This window comes from Neomonachus schauinslandi, chromosome 10, assembly GCF_002201575.2.
Source record: "Neomonachus schauinslandi chromosome 10, ASM220157v2, whole genome shotgun sequence".
NCBI lineage: Eukaryota > Metazoa > Chordata > Mammalia > Carnivora > Phocidae > Neomonachus > Neomonachus schauinslandi.
The window spans coordinates 15365782-15391863 of NC_058412.1; the positions used below are offsets into that span (position 1 = coordinate 15365782).

The 26082-nt window shown below is 59.4% G+C and overlaps 1 protein-coding gene across 1 annotated transcript; it reads right to left on the reverse strand.

Annotated features, from left to right (window-relative positions):
- Nucleotides 1-680: 680 nt before the first annotated feature.
- On the reverse strand, nt 681-24527 carry SDC1 (syndecan 1). The gene is made up of 5 exons (XM_021697783.2): nt 24155-24527; nt 5487-5568; nt 4065-4543; nt 2914-3040; nt 681-2780 (listed from the first exon to the last, which is right to left on the reverse strand). Exons 1-5 carry the CDS (start codon nt 24218-24220, stop codon nt 2611-2613), a joined length of 924 nt encoding a protein of 307 aa, XP_021553458.1. The 5' UTR covers nt 24221-24527; the 3' UTR covers nt 681-2610.
- Nucleotides 24528-26082: the final 1555 nt, after the last annotated feature.

The window sequence follows — 26082 nt, forward strand, 5'->3', positions numbered from 1 at the left end:
CTACAGCCGAACCTTCACTGTCCAGACCGGGGCTGGCAGAAAACAGGCATTAGGGCTTTTTGATGTTGAACAAATGAGTGAGCTAAGGACTTTGTCTCAGCCTCCAAACCCAGGGCCGGAGGGGCGGCTGCCAAGGGCCCCAGGCAGGGAGACCTGCCACGGAGGGGCGGCTGAGGGGCCGGGTGGGCGTCAGCAGCCTGGACGGGACTCTGAGTAAGGGGAGGGCAGCCAGACGCCCTTAGAACACTAGGCCTCCTACAGTGCATTACACGTTTTCAACCTCCAAAATTTTCAATGTCGTTTTTCCTTAATATGTAGACATTTTTAGGCTTTTGGCACTTGAGACCGGCTGCTGGTGGACTTTCAGGAGTTGCAGAATGATGAGCGCACAGAGTAGCTAGCAAACTTTGAGTTGGTAGGGAGCCCTCACAAGGTAGGGAATGATCTAGAAGGAGAGCAAGAAGGACGGGGAGACAGACCGAGAGCCCTGGGAGGAGGTGAGATGACAAAGGCCAGACCCAGGGCAGAGGGGGACACAGCCCACCCTTACAGCACAGGGCCCGGCCCTAATCCTGCTGCTCTTCACCAACCAATAGCACAGCCCGGAGCCAGGCTCCCTCCAAGAAGAGGACAGGGGAGGGCACGGCCAGGCCAAGAAGAGACTCAAGCACCACCACAGCCCAAAATGACAAGTGCCGTTTATTACAATTACACAAATGGGCCCAGCCACAGGCTCGGCGCCATCCCAGGGATGAGCAGAGATGAGCAGTCACGGACCCCTTCCCCACCCTTCTCCCCACACCCTCCCCCCGCAGTCACATCCAGTCACACACTCCGGGCAGAAAGTCCCAGTATTGAACACAGAGCACAGCTTCCCTTCGCTTGGCGGTGCATCGCTCTGCGTCACGACGGCCCCCCTCCTGGAACAGCCAACACAGCGGCTGGAAAGGTCAAATTAAATAGGCAAGCACAGGGGCTCCCAGGAGGGCTGGGCCGGGGGCCTCGGGTCCTAGCAAAGGTGTGAGGGGAGGTCCGTCCAAGGTGTCTGAGAGGCAGGCCTTGGCTCCGGGCCGCTGGGGGGCCAGGGGGGTCCACCGAGGCTGGGCTGCAGCCGCCACAGCCTCTCCAGCCAATGAGGAGACAGTGCTTCAAGCTTGGCAACACAGCAATTTCTATCAGGCCTTCTATAACCTTGGCTGAACCTGCTGACCTTCGGAAGAATTTTAGCAAAGACAAAAAAAAACGAAAAGCAAACCAACCAGAGGGACTCTGACCCCAGAATCCCTCCTCTTGGGAAAGATAAAGGCACAGAGTTTTTGGCCAAGTTTCCCAACTTCATCTGTGTTTAGAGAAAGGGCTGGTCACGTCCATACGACCAGCACAGACAGAAGAAGCAAAGGGCAGAAGAGTTTGCGTGACTACTTTATATTAAAGTTTATTACATTTGGAAAATCTACTGTACAGGGAAAAACCCATTGGATTAAGTAGAGTTTTGCCAAAAGCAAAAGACTATCACTCTTTGGAACATTCCTGATTCCAGCCCAGGCCAGGGCCACCGGAGCGAATCGAAGGTGAACCTGGTCCTGCGTGGTGTGTGCCAAAGCCCCTCACGTCACCTTCTGGAAGAAAATGTCCCCCAGAGGCATTTTCTGGGGCACCCAAGGCAGGGCTCGGTCTACGGGAGACTCTCTCTGGGCCCACTGCCCGTCTCCCGCCCCACAGTCCTCTCTCCTTGGTCCCTGGCCAGAGGTGCCAGGATTCCATTCTCCCATAGCTCCTCTGCTTTACAGCAGCCTGGCCACGGCCACGGCCACGGGCACCGCTGCTCCAGCGGCGACTGCCCATGGGCAGCCCAGCCCCCGGGCCACCCGGCAGACATTCCATACCCTGTTGCACACGTGAGTGACAAACGCAGAGACAACACACATACTAGGCCTGTATGTTGGCTTCCAGATTTGGTTCTCCTAGTTTAAAAACGAAAAAAAACAAGTCTGAACCCTGATGCTGTCTCCTCGCTGTAGATTAGGGGAAGCAAGACGGGGGTAACCAAATCAACTTACTTACCTCAGGAGTAACAAAGTCTACTGGGCTACGAACAGAGAAAGTAGAGGAAACATGTGCAAAAACAAGTTGTATCTAAAGGAGACCCACCCCCACCCCCCCCCCCCCCCCGCACAACAATGTGAATCCGATGGAGCTCTGAACTCCTCTCCCCGCCCCTCGGGGATGGAAACGCCCCCAGATCGGGGGTCTCCGCCAGCAAGTGCGACAGATGTGCCAGCCCCCAGCCAGCGGGCCCATCCAGGGCCAAAGCGGCAGGGTCCCCTTCCCCTCCAGAGTTGGGCCTGGGGCGGGGCTGCTCCAGGTTGGGGAAACGGAGTCAGGAGATGCCAGGTGCTGGCTGTGGTGGAAGGGTCACGCGCGAGAAAGCCCCTGCGCCCAAGTGTCCAGGCAGAAGTCAGAGAAGCAGCGTCGAGAGCCCCCAGCGCGCCCCGGGGGTCCGCGGGCAGGGCGCTGGGGGGCTGCCATGGCGGCAGGGCCTGCAGTTCTTCATGGAAGAGACAAGCGGGGGCCTAGCGAGTGGCAGGGGGAGGAGGGGCGCGGTCCCCGTCAAGCGTAGAACTCCTCCTGCTTGCTGGGCTTCTGGTAGGCTCCGCCGTTGGCTTGTTTTGGCTCCTCCAAGGAGTAGCTGCCCTCGTCCTTCTTCTTCATCCGGTACAGCATGAAACCCACCAGGCACACAGCGAAGATGAGCCCCACGAGGCCTCCAGCGATGACCCCTGTGGGGGGCAGGGAGGCCGGGGTTAAGCAGCAGTCTCCCCCCACACCAGGCGGGGCCCCCAAGGCGGCCGTGGTCAGCCCCGCTCCAGGGACAAATACAGCCCCCCTCCCGCCCACTCGAGAGAAACTCACCTCCCAGCACTTCCTTCCTGTCCAGGAGGCCCTGTGAGGCCTCGTGGTCCACTGGGGGCTGATTTCGCTGGTCAGGCTCCACCGCCGGCCCGGCCATGTTCTCCCCAGACAGGTCGAAGGTGAAGTCCTACGGGGGGGCAGGGACGGTCTCAGGCTGGGGTGGGCAGCAGCATCCAGTTTTATTTCCAAACCCAGAAGCAGCTCAGGCCTCCCTGGTCACCACCGCCACCAGCTCAGACACACCTAACGCAGACCTCCTGGACCCCCAAAGCCAGGCACCTCTCATCCTGTCACACCAGACCCTGGACTGTGGCAGAGATATCACATCAAGTGATACAAGACACATGTATTTATATGAAAACAGATAGGGGGACACCTGGGTGGCTCAGTCGTTAAGCGTCTGCCTTCGGCTCAGGTCATGATCTCAGGGTCCTGGGATGGAGCCCCGCATGGGGCTCCCTGCTCCGCGGGGAGTCTGCTTCTCCCTCTCTCTGCCCCTGCTCCCCCACTTGTATGTGCATACGCAAACTCTCTCTCTCTCTGACAAATAAATAAAAACCTTTAAAAGAAAAGAAATACATTCATTTTAGTGTAAAGTGTAAAATTACCACCACTATAAGATAGAAAGTTAGACCGGGCAGAACTTTTATACTTGCTTGCTTAAGTTTGGGAAGCCCTCTTGCAGGCGATCTTGAAAGACTTTTTTTTTTTTTCCCCAAGATTTTATTTATTCGACAGAGGGAGAGCACAAGCAGGGGGAGCGGCAGGCAGAGGGAGAAGCAGACTCCCCGCTGAGCAAGGAGCCCGATGAGGGACTCGATCCCAGGACCCTGGGATCATGACCTGAGCAGAAGATGAGCAGAACACAGACACTCAACCGACTGAGCCACCCAGGCACCCTTGAAGGACTCTTTTGCTCTGGTCTCCTATTTAGTCTGCCCTGCTCTGGGCTCGGCCCTGGAGGCAGGGGGAAGGTGGGACCTCGTGACCCTGTGTTCACGGTGGGGGACGCGGCGTGCTTACAGGACACGGGGTTGGGTGTGCCCGATGACCGAGCCATGCCCCTCAGCGCCACGCACTGTGCTTTCCCAGGCAGCGGCGGCGACCCCGAGTGGAAAGAAACACAGACGATGGCAGCGGGGGGCCCTCACCTGCTCCCCAGAGCCCTCCCCTACTGGGAGCTGAGTGGAGACTCCATCCTCCGTGGCCCTCTCGGTGGCAGAAGGACCTCTGTCCTCCACACTGGGAGTGTGAGGGTCCAGCTGGCTGGGTCCCGCCGAAGCCGAGGGCTCCTGGTGCTCAGGCTGCATGTCCCTGTGGGGATGGGAGGTGGCCCGGCCCTGGGCCGTGGTGGCTCTCGCTGTCGATGGCCGGTGAGTGGCTGGGTGCGGCGTGGTCTCACTGGGTGGGCGGGTGGCCTCCTTCTCCCGGTCGGTGAAGCCAGGCTCCACCTCGGCCACGAGCACCGCCTCTCCCTCCCTGGGCGCCTCTCCCGTGGGCAGGTCGGAGGTGGAGGTGGTGGTGTGGCCTCTGCCAGTGGGCTCTGGAGCTGTGGGCACGGCCGTCAGAAGCGCCACGTCCTTCCAGGTGGATGGGGTCTGCTGTGACAAGGTGATATCTTGCAGAGCACCTGGAGGCCCAGAAGCAGAGCTTGTTGGAGTGGGGAAGGCCTAGGACATCTAGACCGGCCAAGCTCATGCGGCGAGGAAGGCCTGGACGAGGACCTACACTCTGCTCCCAGGCCAGCATCGCAAACCCTTTTGTGCAAAGCTGTTTCCCCAGGGGACAGCTAGAGGAGGCGAAACTCCGCTTTGGAAGACCGACGAGGAAAGCTGCCCTTTGCTGCTGCATGTGCCTGGGGAGAGTGCGGTCTCGGGAGCCATGACACAGCAAGGCCGTCTGGGAAGGAACATCCCCAGTAGCTGCTGAAGCCCGCTCCCTGGGTGGGGGCATTCTCAGGAGCCCGAATGCCTCGTCCCTTGTACACACACCTCTCCGGTCCCCTCCCTGTTCACCTGCCCTCCCCCCAGAAAGGCCCAGCGCCCCCAAGGACAGGGGCCTGTGTCCTACCTTCCAGCTCCCAGGCCCCTATCTCGGCCACTTTCCCCACAGATGGTCTCGACCCTCTTCCAAAATCCTGCTCAAGAGCACCTCCTCTGGGAGGCTTCCCTGATCACCTCCCACTCAAGGACTTCACTCCCCCAGGGAAAGGGGAAACAGGAGAAGATAAGGGAATACTTATGGAAGAGCTACACCCCACCAGGCTCTGTGTTATCTTACAGCTCCCAACAATCTTATGACGTCAAGATATATTCCCATTTTACAGATGAAGAAATAGAGGCCCGGAGAAGTCCACCTTTCCAAAGTTTGCCCAGGGAGTTAGGAGAATACGAGCCCAAGTCTTTCTGCAGCGGACAGCCCCTGGGTCCTCCTGGAACCCCAACATTCACTCCCCCAACCCATACAGGTCTTCTTGCAGCATGGACCCATTCTCTTTCCTAGCATCACCCTCCAGACCCAGCCATGGGGGCTGCCTGACCGCCATCTTGGGGGAGGCCTTCATGTCAGCTCACCTGCACCGGAGCCAGAGAAGTTGTCAGAGTCATCCCCAGAGCCATCCTGATCTTCAGGGGGCACATTGGTGGCCACAATTTGCTGGAAAAGGATCAGAAAAGGGTATGAGTGGAGGCTTGGTCAAGGCCCTGCTACTCTGGGGTCCCTGTCCTAGACAGCTGAGTGAGCTCCCCCACCACACATACACAGCACAGGGAATAAAACTTTGTGTGTGGCTCTGGGACCCTCAGCTCGGGGCAGCCCTCTGGTCCCCCACACGCCCCCGAATGCTATGACAACACAGCCCTACACCAGGTGGTGGGGGTGCAAAAACACACCAGAGAGGGCAGGGCTCTTGCCCCAAGAAACTCAGTCTGGTAAGAGAGCCCCAGACCTCTTAGAAGAGCAGCAGAAGATGCCATTACTGGGAACAGAGAGACTGTGGCTCCAATGGGACCCTGTCAGCTCACCCTACACTGAAAATCAGGTCCTGGGGCCATTGGCCAGGGAGCTTCAGGATCCAAGACTGGGGTTTTCTAGAGCCCCAGGAACAATCCCCCAGTGACCTGACTCCAGAGAGGTGCTCTCCAGGCATGCTGGGCACCAGGGTACGGACATCGAGGGCCTCACAGAGGGAGAGGTCAGGGATAGGCGCGCGACATGCCCACACAGGACAGCCCAGGCCTGACCACCATGTTCCTTCCCATACCTGGCCTGTTTTCTCATCCACAGGAAGGACTGGGTCCAGGCCCCCTTGGGGAAGGAAGGACAGAGTGCCCATTAGGCCGGGGACAAATGAGACTGATCTCGAAGAGGCCCTGCACTCGGGAGGCACCGACAAACGGGCTAGGGGCCTGGTGGGGACCTGTGTGCAAACGGCTGTCCCAGAACCCTGCCTGCGTGGCGCAGCTCGGAGAGGCTGCTGGGGCCAGAGGCAGGAGCTGCACCTGCCGAACTAGTGAGCGGGCCCGGGAGGAGGCAAGTGACAGCACACACAGCCGAGCAGCCTGCACAGAAGCCTGCAGTAGGGCGATGCGGGGGTGTGGAGGGCTCCCCAACGCTAGTTCCAGAACGTCAGTTGGAGAAGGGAAGACCCAAGAGCCAAGTGGCAGAAAGGGTAGCGATGAGTGTCCTGTTCAGCAGCAAGTGAGTTCGTGACACGCCCATCTCTAGAGGGCCCCGATGTCAGGGGCCCGAACAAAACGTGAACAAAGAAAGAGGTTCAGAGCACACGGGGTTAGAAACCCCCTGACCTTGGCCACTTACTAGCTGAGTGGCCCTGGGGACATCACTTAACCTCTTAGGGCCTCAGTCTCTCCATCTGTAAAATGGGGACAGTAGTAATATCTACGTGCCAGGCCCGTTGCGAAAACTCCCTGGGCACTCCCGCAGCAGCCACTGCGGTAACTCGGGGAGTGAGAGCTGCTCAGCATGGGTAAGAGGCTTCTGGTGCCTGCTGGGAAGAGGTGGGATGGAGGTGCTGGGGTTTCAAGGAGAGGCAGGACGGAGCCAGGTCACAGGAGGCCCAAGGCTGGGCTCCAGAGCGTGAGGCCTCCTCAGCCCAAGAGGCCTCGCTGGGTCCTGGCCACAGGCCACGGAGTTTCACTCTTGAGTGGAGCAGAGCAGGGAGGGGACAGACAAGACCTCTGGGCTCCTGAGGCTGCCTGGGGCAGAGCTGGACCAGGTGGAGGCTCCGCATCCAGGGGTTCAGGTCAGAGGGAAGCTTCTGACACATACAGAAACCACCAGGCTAGAAATACCACTGAGCTTCCTCTGAAAGTACAAAACCCAAACTCTACCTCTCTCCCTACCCCCAAGAAAAAGGTTCTGGCCCCAGAAGGGCTCGTCTGGGCTCTCGTGGCCCATGTACGTGAACTGGCTTAGTCCCTGCCCTCCACCTGCACCTCAGGCCACATCCTGCCTACACTGTCCCCAGGTGGTGCTTCCAACACCTGTCCTGTCTCCACAGAGCTTCGAAGCTGCCCCTCACCTCCCCTAAGTCTCTGTACCCTTCAGGAGCAAAGAATACTACTCACCAGGCAGGCACAGAGTGGGGACCCCCACCCCAACACGCTGCCATCCCAGGCCCACAGGGCAGCTTGGCAGGGGGCGGGGCGGGGAGACACAAGCATTCAGGGGACACCCACCCACACTCCCTGAGACTCCACTTCCCCTCACCCAATGCTTCTGCCCGCCCTCACCGTTCCCAAGGAGGCCCTAGGAGATGAGCAGAGCACCTCCCCCAATGCACTGCCTCCGTTCCTTGGTCCCTTGGAGAGGACGCTCAACACGGAGCAGGTCAGGGCTCCAGCCAGAGCAGCCTCCGAGGCACCGTCCTGAGAGCCCAATCTTCCAGAAGCAGCCAGAGTCTGGGGCCCAGGCCCTGTTTCACAGGTGAGTGGAGGCAGACACCGAGGAGGCCCAGCCTCTCACCTACCCCGAGAAGCCCCAACAGGTTAGCAGTTTCCCAAGAAGGGGGCCTCTTTCATCACCAGATAAGACTGTGAATCTGCCCAGTCCCTAAAAACAATTTGTTCCCTCACCTCTGCTCAGCTTATCCCTCTGCGATCTTGTTTACACAACAAGCTCTTAAGCAAACGCTTTCTCTGCTGAAACCAGCTCCCCGGCCTCGGGGCAGCCCCTCCCCTCTCAGGGCTGGGTCTCCAGCTGGGGAAGGGCTGCAGTGACCTCCAGATCCCCTCTGGCCTGAACCTTAGTGAGGGCCTCAACTCCCTGGGGAGGAAATCAGCAGAAACTGCTGAGTCTGAACTTGGATCACCAGTACCAGATGACTCTGGCATTGTGGGGTGAGACTTCCGGTTTCACTTAGGCAGCTGTGCTAAGAGCCTGTGGTCAGCTGCCCCCATGGCCTCCTGCGGGGCTCTCCACAGCTGTGCCTCTGCCCTGGGTCCCTCAGAGACCACCACGTGGCCACAGCTCAGGGCTGCTCGGGGACAGGTTGGCCCAGCGTGGAACCCACTTCAAGCAGCCTGGGAAGGTAAAGGCAGGCCATTTCACACCTTGAATGGGGCTCTTTAACCTCTGCAGAGTCCCAGGAAGCTCAGCTTTTCATCTAACACCCCAAAACCCTTGTAGTAAGATCTAAACATTTGCACATTCGGTTTGCTCAAAGTAAGGGCCAGTCTGCTGCAGAGCCTTTAGAAGCCCACCGGCCTAAAGGGCCAAAGCCAGGTTTGGCTCCAGTGGAGGGCGGGGGTCATGGGGCAGACACATGGAGGCTGGGGGACAGGGCGTACGAGAGGAGCTTAGCCCATCTCCATCTCGGCCGCCCTGGGCTGCTGGCCACACCCGAGCTGCATGGGAAGGACTGAGCGAGGGGACCTGGGGCCAGGGCTCCAGCAGAGCAAGGAAGAGGCTATGAGGAACTGAGGCATTCTCGAGCGCTGGAAACACTTTCTATCCCTTTCCACCTTTACCCTTCTATTTGAGGCAGGCAGGCCTGAGATTAGCATCTGGCAGATAAGGAACTGAAACAGACAAGTTGAAGGACTTGCCCAAGGCCACGGGGTGTGGGTGCACATGCTCCCCTCACCTACCCAGCTCCCCACCCCCAGCCCCGAAAGACCCCCCGGCTGACCCATCTGGTTTAAGGTGCCTGTCTGTGCTTCTGCAGCACATGCGCGAAGATGCCAATCTCGTTGACGCAGCCGCCGGCCCCGGAGCCCTGGGATGAGAGTGTCACAGAGTAAGAATTCCTGACCCCTACCCCAGCAGCCGAGGGGACCAAGGTGCCAGCCCCCACCTCACAGCTGCCGAGGGCTGGGAGTCTGCATCTGGCTGCTGCCGGCCAATCCCAAGAACAGATCGGGAGCCTGTGGGCAGAGGGCCGGCGGAGGAGCCTCAAGGAGGCAGAGCCTCGAGCCAAGCCTGGCAAGCTCCCACCCTGCACTGGCCATAGACAGGGCCACTCTCCTCGGCAACATCCATCCGAGCAGCCGCCTCGAGCTGGCTGGCCGAGAGGCCTGAGGCCGTGTGGCAGCATCCCTCCAAGGCACCTCGGGGACAAGAGCTCCATGGTAGGGTCACAAGTCAGGATAGCGAGGGGACATTTCAGAGAGGTTTGATTGAGGATGGCGGACCCAGGGGCTTCCAACTCCGGACTAATGGAAGAGGCTGCCTGTCCACCTGCTTCCTGGACTCCTGCCACCCCATCAGCTGCAGCCAACAGGTCCAAAGACCTGTGGTTTCTAACCTACACCCTGAGTCACTAACCACGCGTCACCTGCTGCCTGACTTAAGTGATGGATAAAGCACGGATCCTTTAGAAAGCATTACTGAGTTCACAGGACTGTGTTATTCTCTCAACCAACACACTGCTAAAAGTACAATATCGTGTAAGGAGGTCACAGACTGATAACAGGGTCCTTGACGTCAAAACTCAGGGGATCACCATCTAGGGGCTTTGGAGAGAAAAGACGTGGTCTGGTCTGGTCCTGGCAAGCTCCCAGGGCACACAGCCAGGAATCCCACTTCAGACTTCCAAAAGGGTGGCTGGGGCACAGAGGGTGACTCTCCAGGGGACACTGGGGCTGGGCCTTGAAACCCCCCAGGCAGACCTGGAGAGAATAAGACAATGCTCAGCCCCAAGTCACTAATCTCGGCAACAGTGGCAACCTCAGGAGTGTGGCAGGCTTACGCATCCAGCAGGGAAGAAAGTTTAGGTATCTCGTGATCGTTATTTGTCCCAGTGGGACGACAAAGCCTGGGCTGCTGTGGTAGGAGACAAGTTACTGAATCCACAGCCCTCCTAGTCTCGAGGAAAGCCAAAGATAAAGGGGCTGGCCACAGCTTTTCCTAAGCAGCCAGCCTTGGTGCTGGCTCTAGGGCTATTGACCGGAGGGGCCCTCAACTTGCTCCAGGAGCCCAGCTGTGGGGTCAAAAGGCAGGTGGGCCCCACAGACATGCCAGGACAAACACCTATCATTCCCACCCACTGAGATCCCACGAGGCAGCAGACATTCTCAGGAGGGTTAAGAGATTCCTATTTTCTTTAGAAACTTTTACTCCCTCAGTTTCTTGGTCAGATCTATGGAACTAAGGGAACTAGGTTGATTCCCTGCCCCAACACACACACACACCCCTAGAGTTCATAACTCTTGGGGCCTGAGGGCTCAGAGCTACAGAACCCAGCCTTTACCCCCTACCTATGCATCAAGATGCCAAACTGACCAAAGGGGACATTCAAACCATTGCCTTTGTCCAGGCCAGGGGCTCTCTTTCTCAGGGTCCCTGTAAATCTCCAGGAGACAATCAGATATGAAGTCTTCTGAGCTCCATCCCTGAGGCTGATTGAGTGGGTCTGGGGCAAAGGCCCAGGGCTCTGATGTTGAACAAAGCCCCCACTCCTGTAGGTGGGATGCAGACTATACTTGGAGAACACTCATCTGGACAGGAAAACGTCTAGCCCGGAGTTGCCCAGGACCTGGGCACTGGGGCAGGCAAACCCCTACAAAGGTCCCAAGACCCTCACTCAGGTCGTGTTCAAGGAAGAGGTACCAAATAGCAACAGAGCCCCATAAACAAGCCCTAGTGGCAAAGGGATCCAAGATGGCTCTGGAACATTCTCTGCATTTCTGATGCATCCACTCTCTGCAAACAATACACCACAGCACCTGCCTGTTCTGCAAAAGAGTCTCACCGGGGTGCCGAGGAAACCCTGACCTTCCAGAGGCATGGGCCCTCCGAATGCTAGCAACAAGCAGCAGGGGACAAAGCTGAGCCTCCATCCAGCCTGCCCTGCCTGCCCGGGGCTGCAGGACCTCCGAGGTATCTCAGGCCTGAGGCACTGACCTGGCAGGAGGAGTGGGGTCTCTCAGCCCAGGAGGTAGGGGAGCAGGGGCTGCAGAGCCTCACTGCAGTCTTCCAGGGGCACCTGCCTGCCCGAGGTGGGGGGATGGAGTGGGTGACGGCTGGGGGGGGGCGGGTCAGGGAAGAGAATGTTGCAGAACACGCAGCCCCACTCCTGTGGCTCACTGAACACCCTGGCCGCCTAAGGCAGTGGGGTTTGTGACTGCTTTCCTCGTCTAGGGCATCATTTAGCCCTGGCTAACATGGCCTAAGCACGGACCCGAGGGGCCAGGCAGGTCAAACCCAAAGCATCCTGGATCCAGGGTCTCAGGGAAAGGACCAGAGCCAGGGCTGGTGGGGGAAAGAGCCTGAGCAGGGTGGCTGCCCCGGGGCACATCTAGTTCTGCTCCCTTGCTGGGGGACCTGCGCAGCTCTCTGCCTCTCTGACAACAGAAGGGGCTTGGCTAGAGTACCCGAAACTCCCTTAGTGCTCTGACAGGCTAGGCTAGCATGTGGGAGCAGCAGCCCCAACTCCTTGTCAGGGGGACCGGAGCGGCACAGGGGTGACACGGTGGCCGCAGACAGCCACGCGGGGTAGAGGGGGGGGGCAGGACTACGGGCCAGGGCCTAGGAAGTCTCGGGGCTCCCTCCTGCCCCAGGCTATCCGAGTGGTGGCAGATAAATCCCTTTCTCTCCGGAGGCTTCTTTCCTCACTTGGGAGCTGCCAGGGAGACGTGCTTACGATGGATCTCCCAGCTTTGGCCTCAAGACCCTGAAACCTCTCCCACTGAAGACACTCCCAGGAGGTGGGGGCCCCACCAGTGCCTCAGAGCTGCCTCAGCATTTCCGGCCTGACAAGCACAGTGATTTATCAGCTCGGTGTCTCTCTACCAGAACCCAGTCAAGCTGGGACTTGCAGAGGGCGTGATGGGCCTGGCCCAGGGCGGCAGGGGCCCGGGGCACGGCAGCTGGGTGACAGGGGACTTATCCTGCCTTCACCCTGAGCAGCCATGAGGGCCCCAGGGCCCCCAGCCCCCATCAGCATTTCCACCGAGAGGAGCACCTTTCAGGGTACCACCCTCCCCCACCTTCACACACACAACCCACCTGAGCTGTCCCCACCCAGCCACTAGGACACGGGCCTCACCGTGTGGGGGACTCCAGGGCAGGGCTGGGGTGCAGGGCGGCATCCACACCCGAGGAGGGTTCGAAAGCCCCTCCTCAGTAGCATCTCCCACCGCACTAAGTGTTGGCCTTTCCAGATGGGAAACCTGAGGTCAAGGTCGCAGAGCCCTTCGCCCTGGCCCATTCTGCCTATGTCAAGTACCCGGAGGGGACAAGGCTGCCTTGAGGGAGAGAGGATCCTGGCAGCCAGGGCCAGGCCCGATGCCCAAGCCAGGTCAGGGCTGCCACAGCACCCCCATACCCACCCCTCCCCAGAGCTGGCACCCGCCTCACAGCCCACGTGCTGAGACTCGTCTCAGAACGGGCCCAGCTGAGGGCTGGGTGTGGGGCCGCAGAGCTGGAAGACCAGTTCCTCGGCTTCCACCCCCCGTGCCCCCGCCTGCAAGCGCCCTGGGCTGGGCATTGAGCAAGGCTGCGCAGCCTGGCCCAGCCAGCCTTTGTGGCCGGGGCTGCCCTGGGAGCCAGACGAGGGCTGGCCAGGGGAAAGTCACCAAACCCAACACCAGGAAAACCTGGTTGTAGCCTGGGCTCTGTTCCCAACTTACTGGATGACCTTGGACAAGACACCATTTCCAGTTCCCCATCTGTCCAATGAGCGACGGCAAGGGGGCTCCTAGTTCCCAGTCTACGCTGGGAAGTCAAGGCCGGGCCTTGAGGGGCAGCCAGGTGCAGCGGCCACAGCAGACCCCCACCCCCAAGGGGTGCACCACAAACACGGTGCTCGGTGCAGGGAGGACCCACTGTGGCTAGTGGGGGGAAGGGCTCTTGATCACAGGGACTGGGGGTCATTGCTCTCAGCTTCCCAAGAAGGGTTATGGCCTAGGCAGGATGCTGGAGATGTTCCAAATCAAGGCGACTCTGGGATAGCAACTGGCAACCCAAGAGGACAGAGGGAGCAGCTGAGGCCTCCAGAGCCTTGTGCCTCCCCAGCCCTGGCTAACCCAAGACCGCTAAGACCAGAAGCTCAGTGCAGGGTTCCCCAACCAGCCCTCCCAGGGGCCCCTTGCACTGCTCTCTAGCTGGCTTATCTCCAGATTCCACCAGGCCTGGGGGCCTGACACCTCTGGCACATGGGCTTCTAGAGATACCCTCCCCCTGCTCTGTCTAAATAAAGTATCCTCAGGTTTCAGAGAGGCAGAAACTTATAGCTTTGGACACACCTGCAAACCAGTCAGGGTTCCAGCTGTGTATGCAGGGAAGGGAGCCCTTCATCACCCAAATTTACCCAATCGATGTCCCTGCAGTTGCAGAGTATCCCCATTAAAATGCCTCTGGGAAGGCTAGCCAGTGCTAGTCACTCTCTAGTACTAGAGTATAAAGCAGCTCTTTACGGGGGAGGGGCTCACTCTGGACGTGGGGCACTGTGGGTGGGTAGGAGCTATGGAGGATGGGAAAGGATTACAAAAGAGAGGCTGGGCGATGCCAAGACCAAATTTTTTAACCTGTGTCAGAATATGGTTGCCAGCCAACCCCCTACCCAAGAAAGACTAACTTCCCTCTGTTCCCACTTTGGAGCTACAGATGTACATGGCTTCTCCTCCCACATGCAGAAGAATGGGCTAGCCTGGGAACCTACCTCTGGGATAAAGTACGATTCAGACTGACTAGGCACTGAGGCTGCTAGAAGCCCAGACAAAGACACAGGAAGGGCAGAGTGTCCTTGAAGGAGTCCCCTGGGGGTACCATGGCAGAGTGGAACTGGGAGTTTGGGGCCTAAGGCAGCTGAAGGGAGACTGTGGATGCAGCCCCAGTCTTAGGAGCTCGGAGGCACCCAGGAGAGGGAGAGTAGCCCTAACTCCATGCCCAGGGCTCAGGGACAGTCAGGGGTGCGGGAAGAACCTCAGGCTTTAACGTGGGCTGGGGCTTACTCGAAAAACAGAAATACCCAAATTAGGCCTTCGGGAAAAAAAAATAGTTATCACAGCGAATATTTATTGTGCACAGTGTGCCAGGCACTAATCTAAGCACTTTAGCTGAATTAATTAATCTTCACAATAACCTTAGATTCTAGGACCATATCCATCCTCCAGATAAAGAAACTGAGGCAAAGGGGACAAGTTGTTAGTCCCAGGGCACACAGTCAATAAAGTGCCAGGGAGAGGGTTTGCGACCCGGCAATCCAGCAGGCATGCCGTCAGCCACCCTTCGGTGAGGGCCACGTGGCTCTCTTACCCTCAGGAAGAGCCCTCATTTCCGTGGGAGGTGGCAAAGGGGAAAGTGCAGAAGGAAGGACCACAGAAGTGGGGCCTTCCCTCCGCCCCAACATCCTGCAGCCCAGCCCAGCTCCTTCTCCTGGGCGACCTTCAGTCTGCAGTTCTGGGGACAAGCCACTGTCACCCCCGCCCCAGTCTGCTCAGCTGGCCTGAGCCCCTGCCCAGGGGCCCTGGTGTCCGGCCTCCTCCCACTGCCCATCGGCCCAGCCCACACCTCCTCGCGGTCAGGAGCTGGCCCCTGGCAGAGGCTCAGGCAGAGGCGAGCGGAGTCTGGCCTGCCAGTGAAGGTTCCAATTTCTGAGAAGGGGCAAAAGCCCTGTTTTCAGACCCTTTGATATCAGCACACTGGAGTAAGACCAGCCGGCCACTCACATGAAGTGACGACATGCCCAGGCCAGGTCAGACTGTACTCCTTCCCCCAGCCACAGCCACCAGGGGCTCTCCCCAGGGGACCCCCTACACAGAGTCAGCCCCCAAACTCCCCCAGACGTGCTCCTCTGAGCCCAGGCAAGGAAGAGGCTCTCACTCATGCCACATACATTACTTCCTGGGATCTTGTCCAAAGCCCTCTGAGGCAGACGAAAACGCCCAACTTACAGAAGAGGAAACTGAGGCTTAGGGGCAGGTGAAGAAACATGCCTGAGGTACGCCCTGGGTAACTCCATGTCTGGTGCTCTTCCCAGCCTCCACCTGCCCCAGTCCCCAGGGACACTCACCTATAGATCCCGCCTGGCCTGCCCGGCCCCACAGCTTCAGGCCCCCAGGACCTACCCCAAAACAGGCAGACCCAAGCAATCAGGCTCAGGCTGTTGCCGTCCCACTGGGAGGAAAGGTGGACCAGGGTGTCCCCTGGATGCCCAGCCCCTGGGTAGGGGTCTCGAAGAATGGCCCTGTTCTGCAGCGAGTTGCAGCGGGGGGGTTAGTGAGGTCACAGGCTCTCTGTTCCTCACACAACTGCCAAGACCAGGACCCAGACCTCAGCTCAGGGCCTTCCCAGGACCTTACAACAACCAGGATGACCGCAGGAAAACGTGGCAACTATGCTCCTCCTCCAGACCCCCAGAGGGCCTGTGGGGGGCGGGTAGAGGACGCAGGGGCAGAGTCTGAGGAGCTCCCTTTGCCGAGGTGTGCCCATTCTCCTAGCCTGGCCCCCTGCCAGCTGGGAGGTCCTGCTGCGCCGACGGTCCCCGCACGGCACCTGGAGGAGGTGCGGTCCCCACACACGGCAGCGCTGCGCCCCAGCAGCTCTCTCTAGGAGAAGGCGGAGTGACGTCAGCCTCTGCCACAGTCTCGGACGCTCCCAAAACACCCGCAGCCTGGGGCCCTGCGAGCCCAAACCTGATCACATATCCGTTGGGGACACTCCCCAGAGATGGGACTCCAAGGCCCCAGACAGTCTCCCGGGCAGCAGGGATGCTGACAAGCCACGGGGAGAAGAGCCAGTGATGCCGACACAGTCCAGGCCCCAAGCAGGCAAGCGAGGCCCCGGGCATCAGCGGCCACCGTGGTGCAGGCGGCCTGGAAACAGCAGTCCTCAAGTCCGCGCCGTGCTGGGTCTGGCGCGGATGAGCGCACCTTGGCCCTGCGGAAGGTCCCTCCTCGCCTCCCCACATTCCACCCACCCAGGGCCAGGGGACCCCCAACGAGGGCCGGCGTGGCCACAGAAAGTGCCAGGCAGCCCTAAGTGGGAAAGACAGTGAATTCAACATCGTTGTGGTGGGACAGGTCTCTTAACACCGCTGGCGATCCGCGGTGCCCGTGGACGCTCCCAGAGCAGGACTGGCCACTCCCACTGCCCCCATCAGGGCACCACCTCCCCAGATACTTCCCATGGCCAGAAAATGACCTGCAAGCTGAGGTCTGAGCTCCTGATTAGAAACTGCTGAGGGATTCTGGGATGAACCCTGTCTCAGTGAATGACCTTTACTGTCCCAGCCCCTCTGGCCTGTCTGCACAGACCAACCCTCCTGTCTGGTCCCAGTCACAGCCACCCCCCCTTGCATGTGTCCCCGGACCAGGCGTGGACTGCTCCCCACCTGCACCGGGCTACGTACACGGCAGGTGCCCAGGCTCTGGGCTTTAGATCTGGTCAAGCCAGGGAGGGCTCAGGCCCCTCAAGGAGTGAGGCAGCCGAAGCGGAGGGAGGCCCTGCCCAGACGCTCACCAGTCCTGTGACACAGTAGAACATCACGAACACCCCAAGGCAGGACGGTCACCTTGGTTTCTTTGCCCCCTCCCCCCATTTCACAGATGGGCTCACTGAGGCCAAGACAGGCCCTGACACAAAGCCACTCAGCAGCAAAGAGGAGGGGCCGGGGCTGGAGACCAGGCAGCAGAGCCTTAGTCAGCCCCGCCGGGCTGCTCCCCACCCCAGGCCTGGCACTAGTGGGGTCACGGTCAAGACTGGTTGTGCCAGTCACCACGACTGTGGGCCTGGCACCGTGACTCAGCTGACAAGCGGAGCAATGAACACGCCCGCCTGCCCCACTGCCCCAACCTGCCCAACGTGGCTTCCGTTCCTGCTGCTGAGCAGACCCGGGGCACGTGGCCAGGATGCCTGGGTGTGTGCAGAGAACCAAGCGTGACCTTGCCCAGGGTCCTCTGTCCACTTCTGGTTCCCACACTGAGCTCTAAGTCCACCTCTTCCAAGCAGCCCGCCCTGCCCTCTGCCCCCCACAGGTGACTCCTCAGGCAGTGAGTGTCCCTTCAAGGCCCCAGAAGAATAACAGCAGAGGCCTAAGCCCCTGCCAAGTCCCCCACTGCCACCTTCACCCTCCCCGGGACAAGGTCACTCTGCAACCACGTGGCCATCAGAGTTGAAGAAGGGGACGGAGACACCTTGAGCAGATGGGAGAACTGAGGCGCAGAGAGCCAAAGACCTGCACAGGCCAGTCAGGGGCTAAGCCGGGACTCAGGAAGGACAGGTGTCCCAGCCGCCCTGCTCTGTAGGAAGAACTCCCGAAGACTTTTAACACCAGCGACGGAGGAGCATCAGAGCTGCAGCTGAAGAGGGAAAAGTCCACCGGAAAGGGAGAGAGAGGAAGAGCGCTTGCTGGCTTCTGAAGAGGAAGCTGCAGACAGGTGGGAACCGGGTGCCCCCCGGAACAGACCAGCAGGAAGGCCCAATAGGGAAACAGAGTCAGGACCCCCAAGCAAGGCTCAGGTGTAGCTACAACCCACGCTGCGGGTCCACCACCCCCCACCTGAGCGTGTGCACACACACGCACACACGCGCGCACGTGCACACACAGCCTCTGGCGGGGCTGCACCCCCCAGGTGAGTCACAAGGCCAGAGGAGAAGTAGCCTCTACATATGAGCAGGCAGCCCTCGGAGCCACAAACAAACGCCAGGAGGACAGAGACCCCCAAGGAGCTCCAGAGGCAGAAAGGGGTGCATCTGGAAGCCTCCAAACTCATGAGTCACAGGAAACATCACTGGGCAGACAACGGAGTCGAGGAGCAGGTCCAGCCACCAGCCTTCCACTTTTCTGGCCCGTGGTCCCAAGCCCCAAGGTTGCCCACTGCACTCCCTGCCCCCATAAGCCTGCCTCCACGCACTTGCGCCCCTCCAGACCCCCTGGCTCCCCAAACCTGCACAGCAGGACAGGAAGCAGGACACTTTCCAGAGGAAGCTTAGCACACCTTCCCTCAGGCCACCCCCATCACCGGCTCACTCCTCTGGGCCCCAGAGCACTGAGCTGACTAGGTTCCCCTGTCTCAGGCCCAGAAATACAGAGGACCTTCTAGAGCCTCCTCCCCACCCAGTGTAAGCTTCATGAGGACAGGCCGAAGCAGTGCCATCACGCGGACAGAGCTGGCCCTCCCAGAGGCTGTATGGGACGCTCCCGTATCTCCTGGATTGGAAGTCACACAGTTGCTGAGGTGACCTGGGCGCAGGGTCTTGCCTTTGGGGCCTCAAACGGGCCTCCTCCTTGTGTTGCGGGATACGTGCCTGCCCTCCCTCGGCGCCATCAGGGCACTCCCAGCCGGCTCAGAGGGAGGTTCCAGAAGGCACACTCCCATCTAAAGCCCCACGTCTGCTGGAGCAGCTGAGAGGGAAATGACACCGTGCTGAGTCTGTTCCAGGAGCAGGATCCTGGCGCCAAAAGCCTTCTTTCCACAGACTCCCTTAATCCCATTCCTTCTCTCTAGACACACTTAGGCAGGCCCTCGGGGTGGGGTTGGGGTGGGGGGCCTTTCAACCCAAGCCTCCAAAATGGGTTGTTGAAAAGAAGGAAGAAATCAGGAAATCGTTTGTTCTGTAAAACTAGCAGGGTTCCAGGACTAGAAATCATTGAATGCCCAGTTCTCACAGGTTTGCTCCTACGCCAAGAGTGAGAGCGGGAGGGGGCCAGCAGGGGAACCCAGCACGGGAGCCAGGAGTCCTGGGTATCTGGTCACCTGGCTGGTACCACGGTGCCTGCCTCCCAAGCTTTAAAACGGTTCTACCAATTCCGAACATGTCTCCCCCATGCCTAAGATGAAAGTCAAGGGAGACTGCTGCCCTGGGGACAGTCACCCCATCAGGCCACTTTGCACCAAGCCAAGGACATCAGACCTGGGAGCATGTCCTACCCTGCTCTCATGGGTCCCACTGTTTCCTGACCTAGGCTCTGTCCCTGAGCCAGCAGGTGAACCCAACCCAAGCCGAGGATGTTGGCCAACGCTCAGGCCAGCTCAGCCCAGCCCACTGCCCCCTCCATCCAAAACATGCACACCCACGGTTCTCTGGGATGGAACAGCAAAGACCCACAGGGCCTCTCAAGTTTCAGGCAGCCTCCTACACCAGGCTTCACTGCGGAGACTTGAGAGTCCATCAATTCATTCATGTCATACACATATGCCCCGCATAGGTACAAATCCTGGTTCTTCCACATCGGCCCCTTAGCGGGGCTCACTGCTATAGGTCTCATCCACAAAAGGAGGGCAATGACATATCTCGTAAAGGTTTGGGGTAAAGATGAAATAAGAATGTAAGGAAAGCCCCGAGCGCTCGACAGCAGGCACTCAATCAAAGGGACCTGTAATTCTATCGTTAGCTCCCTTTTCCTCTGGCACTTTCACTTCCGAACACTTTCAAGCGCTCATTATGAAAGGAATATGCAAATGACAGAAAGAGGACAGGGAGAACAGGTATGGTATCCGCTTTTCAGAGGACATTAAGACTTGGCAGTGAAGTGACTCACCCAAGATTACACGGTAAATCAGTGGCAGGGTTGAGACTTGGTCCTGGGGCTCTACTTAATCCAAAGCTGTTTCTGGCCTGCCCAACAGCATGCGTGCACCAAGAAAGATGCCCTTCGATCCAAATAAAACATGGTGAAGAGATGGAGACAGGACCCACGCTGAGAACAAGGGCCCTTCCAGTTAAGATTTACAGCGACTTAGCCTCACCAGGTCCAGGCTACCTGTGACTAGCGAATCACTTACAACTCAAGCCAGATGGAGGAACTCAGAACATGGGGGTCATCAGGTGCCTCCTCCCAGAGGTCCTTTACACCTGTTCCCCGAGGGAGCCTGTACGCACTTCCCTTGACAGCCTGTTATTCTAGGTACTATCGGGGATACTGCAGAGGTCCCAGCTGGGTCCACGAACGCACAAACCACACTTGTCACAGATCATGAACATTCCTCACAAGCGAAACTCTCACTCAGCACTGAAAACTCATGTCTTAGCAATCGTTCGCACAAATCTGATTAGTGTCTTAGTACTGCTGGAGGAAAGTGCAAGTTAGAACTGAGCAGAAAAGCTGCTTGCTACACTTCGGCCCACAGCTATCAGAGCTGGAGGGAAAAAAAGAGCAAGCCAGAATTCAAACGTACCAACCCGGGGGCACCATGCACAAGGGGCAAAGTGGTCTTCGGAGTTCCACAAACCCAGGAGATTAAATGCCTAACGTAACACAGCGACAACAGTGAGGATCCCGGCATCCCCAGATTAGATTATGCTTCATATTCTTCTGTTAATAAAGGAGGGAAAAGAAATACTGCAGAGTCCTGCCCAAAGTGAGAATAATTTGAGGTTAATACGGATTCTTAGCTCACTAAGAAAACCGGGATACCAAGGATACCTCATTCCCAAGGGATTTCAGAATCCAAAATTCTGCAGTAGGGAACAGTCCTCTATAAAACACTACAGAATTCAAGCTTTTCACTAATTCTTTCCAGGCCCCTCTTCTTTCTCATCCCTCTCCCCACCAGCCTCGGTTAATAAGGTTTTATTGGAACCCACCATGAGCCACAGGTAGAGACTTAAACCAGCTCCACCCTCCTGGTGGAGCTGAAGCCAGGAGTGACATCACCTCGAGAAGGCTCCGAGCCCAGGAGGAGGCAGTTAGCGCCTCCCCCAGCCCCCACCCACTCCGCCAGGCCTTTGGGAAATGTCTCTACTAGCCCCCATAATTAGGGCAAAAAGGGATTTTATGCCTTTCAAGAAAGAGAAAAGGGAAAGAGAGGAAAACAGCAAATAAGTATTCCAGAACAAGCAATTTTTCTGGCATGGAAGAAACAAAAGACCACGGGAAACACACACAGAAACCTTTTTAGACAAACCTGTTCTTGTCTCCTGGGAGTGGTTTCAAGCAACCTTCTGCCCTAGCAGCCTTCCCTTGCCCATTCAAAGTCAGGTGCCCAGGATCACGCCCTACCTCACTGGTCCCCAGGGGGGTTCTGACCTGCTTCCCACTGGGACGAAAGTGAACCCTGAGAGAGGACCAGATTTCTGCAACCTGTAGACACCTCCTATTTCAGGCAAACCCCACTGCCTTATTTCTTTTAGGAAGGGGGTAGGGGAGGGTACTTTATGCCACTTTATGTCCCCACTTTTAACCCAACATGGACACCCACTGTAAGAGGGAAAAGGCAGGGCCAGGAAAGAGAAACTTACCTTTATACTTTATAAAAGAAACTACACTTTATAAAAGAAAAAGGAAAACCTGAGCTCCAAGCCAAGGTCTGACTCCAAAGCTTAGTGCTTTCAGGCTCCACTCAGCCACCCCCTCCAGGAAGCCCTCCCACCACCATATTCTAATGAGACTCCCTCCTTCCTCCCTTCCCCCTTGAGACTCAACTGCCTCCCAGTCCTGTCTCCCTCTGTAATGTGTCGAAGTTCCTAGACAAGATATAATGCCTCCTAGTGCAGCATCTGCCCTTACCCAGTACACAGGAAACCCTGGGAAACACGGGCCACAGAGAACCTCGCATCCCATCTGCCTCGGCCATGGCAACAGGCACGCTGGGATGCCACCTCACAAGAATGCCAGCCTCCACCAAGGCTGGCAAAAGAACCACCACCCACACTCCTCCTGATTCTGCTGCAACTAGGTGGAGAACCCCACCTCAGCAGTCTCTGCTGAGGCCCAATCTTGGGCCTGGAGAGAGCGCAGCAGTCAGGTAAGGCCACATAGGCCACGGCAGTAAGGCACACACCTCCACTCTCTTCTCCGGAGTATTAACTACGATTCAAGGCACAATCTGAGTCCCACAGAAGCTGCAACCCTAAAGAGAGAAGCCAGAGGGGCACCTGGGTGGCTCAGTCATTAAGCGTCTGCCTTCCCTTAATGTCATGGTCCCAGGGTCCTGGGATCAAGCCCCCATAAGGCTCCCTGCTCCGCGGGAAGCCTGCTTCTCCCTCTCCCACTCCCCCTGCTTGTGTTCTCTTTCTCACTGTGTCTCTCTCTGTCAAATAAAATCTTTAAAAAAAAAAGAGAGAGAGAGAGAGAAGCCAGATGCCAACTTCTTGGACCTGAAAGCCAGGAATGCACTGGAGATGGAGCTCAGAAATCCTATCAGTCCCCATGGCTCCCCCAGATTTGCACCCTCCGCCCCCCACCTCCAACTCATCAGCAATTCAAGAGGCATCAGGGACCCTGTTCTGGACTTCAAAATACTTCCAGACACAACAGTCGCCTGGAAAGCAGGGAGGGCACTTCACAGATGAGCCTGGAAAATACCTCACCTGAGCCAGACCCTATAAAATACCCCACAGCTCTCAATAGCCGGTAGCTTCTATTACTGTACACAGACCTGATTCCAGACGGTCGGCATTGCTGAGACTTGTGCAGATGCCACATTATCAGGGATAGACCCGGCACCTCCCCCCGTCCCCCGGCCCCGATCCTTCTCTGCCCACGTGCCTCCCTAACCAGGAGCTAGGGAAGTCGAGCGGTCCAGATGTGGTGGCGAGAAACCGCCACTTCCGGAAGGGGAAGAGCCCCCCCCCCGCTCCGTCCGCACCTCCCCTCTCCATCCCCGGGGATAGCCGACCCAGCCCGCGGGGAGGGCCCCGGGGCTCCGGCAGCGGGCGTGGGGGCTGGGGGTGGACGTGGACACGCTGCGGCCAGCGCTGACACCTGGCGGCCGCCCAGGTCCCGGCCCACGGCAGGGCCGGCGCTGCGGGGCGGTTCCCAGGAAAGGGTTACAGGGGCCGAGAACAAAGCGCCCCCATTGGGGAAGGCGGGCTAGCGGACGGCGGCGGGGGCGGGAGATCACTTTCTGGGGGCCCTCGGGATGCTCTTTGTCGGCCAGGTCCCTCTTTAAAGGGGGACCCACCCCTCGCCAAAGGTGGACGCTGGAGTCCTACCCAAAGGCCTCCTCCCCCAGCCACGGGCTCCACATTTGTCCCTCTTTCCCCCCGGCTTCACTGGGCGGGCCAAGGGACCCGCCTTCCCTCCGCGCGGCTCCAGCACAAAGCCAGGCCGGGGGAGGGGAAGAGCCATTCCGGGGTCCACTCGCGTGGAAGCCACAGCCCGCGCCGGCCGTGCCCCGCACCGCACGCGCCCCTCCGCGGGCAGCACAACTTCAGCAGCCCCAAACTTGGGTTCCTACGGGGCTCCGGTGTTCGGGGGCCAACTTCCCGGAACCTCCCGCTGCCAGCTCGGCCCGGCTCCCTTAGGGCAGCCGACGCGAAGCCGAGGGCCCCACCTCCGCCGCCACCGCGACCCCCGCGCAGCCCTGGCCCGAGCTCCTCTGCCAACGCGCCGGCCCCGCTGCGCCCAAACTTGCCTCCGCCGAAGGGGCCGGGCGCCCGGGCTCGACGAGTCTGCTTTAAATTAGGGTCAGCGGGCGGGGCGTTGTGGCCGCGATCACTGCATCTTCCCGGGTCTCCGGCGGGGACCCCGGCCGCTGCGGTGCCTGGGCTGGCGGGAGGGCAGCCGGCGACCCCGGGCGCCGCCGCAGGCTGGCGGGCTCCGACGCACGTGGAGCCGGTTCACATAACTGAGCGCGGGGCCCCGGCGCGGGCTCCTCTCCGCTGGGCGCCCGAACCCCCGGCCCTTAGCGGCGGAACCCGCGCGGCGCCCACCGACGGCGGAAGCAATTGAGGCGGGAGCCCTGGTTTCGCGGTCACAGTCCCCGGCCCGCCGGGCTAGCGCGGGAAGGCAAGTCCCCGCTTCCCCTCCCCCTCCACGTGCCGCCGGCGGCATCGGCGGGTCTGCAAGCACCGGCTTCCCGCCGCTCCCTGCCCGGCCCCGGGCCGCACTCACCGGGAGAGCCGGCTGCAGGCGCAGCGCCAGCGCGCAGAGCCAGAGCCAGAGCGCCGCGCGCCTCATGCTGCCCGGACCGGCGGCGGGAGCGCGGCAGGCTGCTGGGATCGGGGCGGCGCCGCGCGGCACGGACTGCGCGGGGCTCCTGGCCGGCTCCGCCGGGTCGTTGCGCTCCGCACCCTCGGGCGATGCCCCGCGCGCAGCTGTCTACGGCGAGGGCTGCGAGACCCGCCGGCTACAGTCCGCTCTCCACCGCTGGATTCCTCTCCGCTCGGCTCCGCTCGGCTCCCGGCCGCACCTCTCCCGCCGAGCTCCGCCTTATAATAAACCCACAGGCCCTTAGCCGTTGCAAAAACTAGCCCCCCACCCCCAGCTCGCCAGGTCTCCCGGCCAGCCCCAGTCCCCACCCCCTAGGACCCCGCCTCCTGAGCCACCCAGCCCGGCCCCCTTGGAACGCCTCACCCCCGGTATCCTGGCCCCGCCCCCAGCCCCGCCCCCTCTCGCCCCGCTGGGCAGAACCGCGCCTTCCTCCGGAGCAGTGGTCCCCACAGGCCGTTGTGCCCGGCGTTTCAGCTTTGCTGCTCCTGGGTGGCGGGGTCCCGGGCGCACCCCCTTCCGCCCCGGCCCAGTAGAGTGGGGCGCTGTCCGGGAGAGGGGCGGGAGGGGCGGGCATCGCTCTTGACTGTGGGCGCCAGTCTGCAGCGCCCTCTGGGCGTGGGCACCGAGCGTCCTCCAGGTGCGTTAGACTCCCCAGATCCTGGCGGCGGGAACACTTTCCAGGCTGTGCGGGGCCTCGAGGTGATGGGGCCTTAAACCGATGGAGCCCTCCCCCCACTCCTCTCCTCCGGCTTCGGAAGGGGTCCCTGCGTCCCCACTTCCCCAAGGACAGGTTCCCACATGCCCTCGCCTTCTGCCAGCACTCCAGAAAGTGCTGAAAACTTGGCGCCTTACTTTGAACGGCAGGACATGCTCAGGACTGGCTGTAAAAGAAAAAACAACAACAACAAAAAACCCAAAACGTTTTCTGTGTCTTTCTATAGATGATTGCCCACTCTCTTCATCCTCTGAGCTAAATGGAAAAACAAAGGTCTTTCTTCCCAGGTCGGACCTCCTCTGGCCTGCAGATCTGAGGAGCACCACTGCTCCTTCGTGATTCCCTAAGAGGCCCTGAACCCTAGCGTGCCCAACACCCATCAGGCACCTCTGTGCAAAAAGGCTATGGAAGGCCTGTGGGTGTAGCACAGATGGCCGTGAGAGAAAAGGGGAAGAACTGCCAGCCCTGCCTGCAATCTGGTAGGCGGTAGAGATGGTGCCAAATGACCTTTGTACCTGGACCTGGAGACCCAAGATGGCGTCTTCCTCACCCATCTTCTCTGGGCCGGTGGGCAAGGACAGCCTCAGTTGGCCTGAACTGGGAACCAGGAAGGTCTCCTGAAGTGTCTTGGCCTCTCAGCAGTCTCCCGAGTTTCTCTTTATATGATTTAAACATTCCTGGGTCTTGGTTATATACAGGCAGGCCTGAACAATCTGCTGTGGGCCCCTGGGTTCTCCACCCACCCAGCAGGTTTGTCCAGAGCTATGCAGCCTCCTGCCTCCCCATCTCAGCCACACTCCCCCGATCAGAGCACTAAAACATGATGCCCCCCAACAGCACTCAGCCCTATTTTTGTCCCTGCTCTGAATACCTGTGTGACCTTGGGCAGCTCCCCATTTTGGGGTCTGTTTCCCAAGATCTGTCTTTGGAGGATGATAGATCCTCATCAGGGTCTTGGGGGCCTAATGTGGGGTCCCTGAGTGCCTTGGTATCATGGATCATCCAATAGCATGGCACCAGGCCGGGTCTCTCTGGGAACTCGGGGAGTCCTGGTGAGTTAAAAAGCCCTTTTAGTAGAAAGGCCGTGTCTCCAGGGGGGGTCTGGCTCCATGGG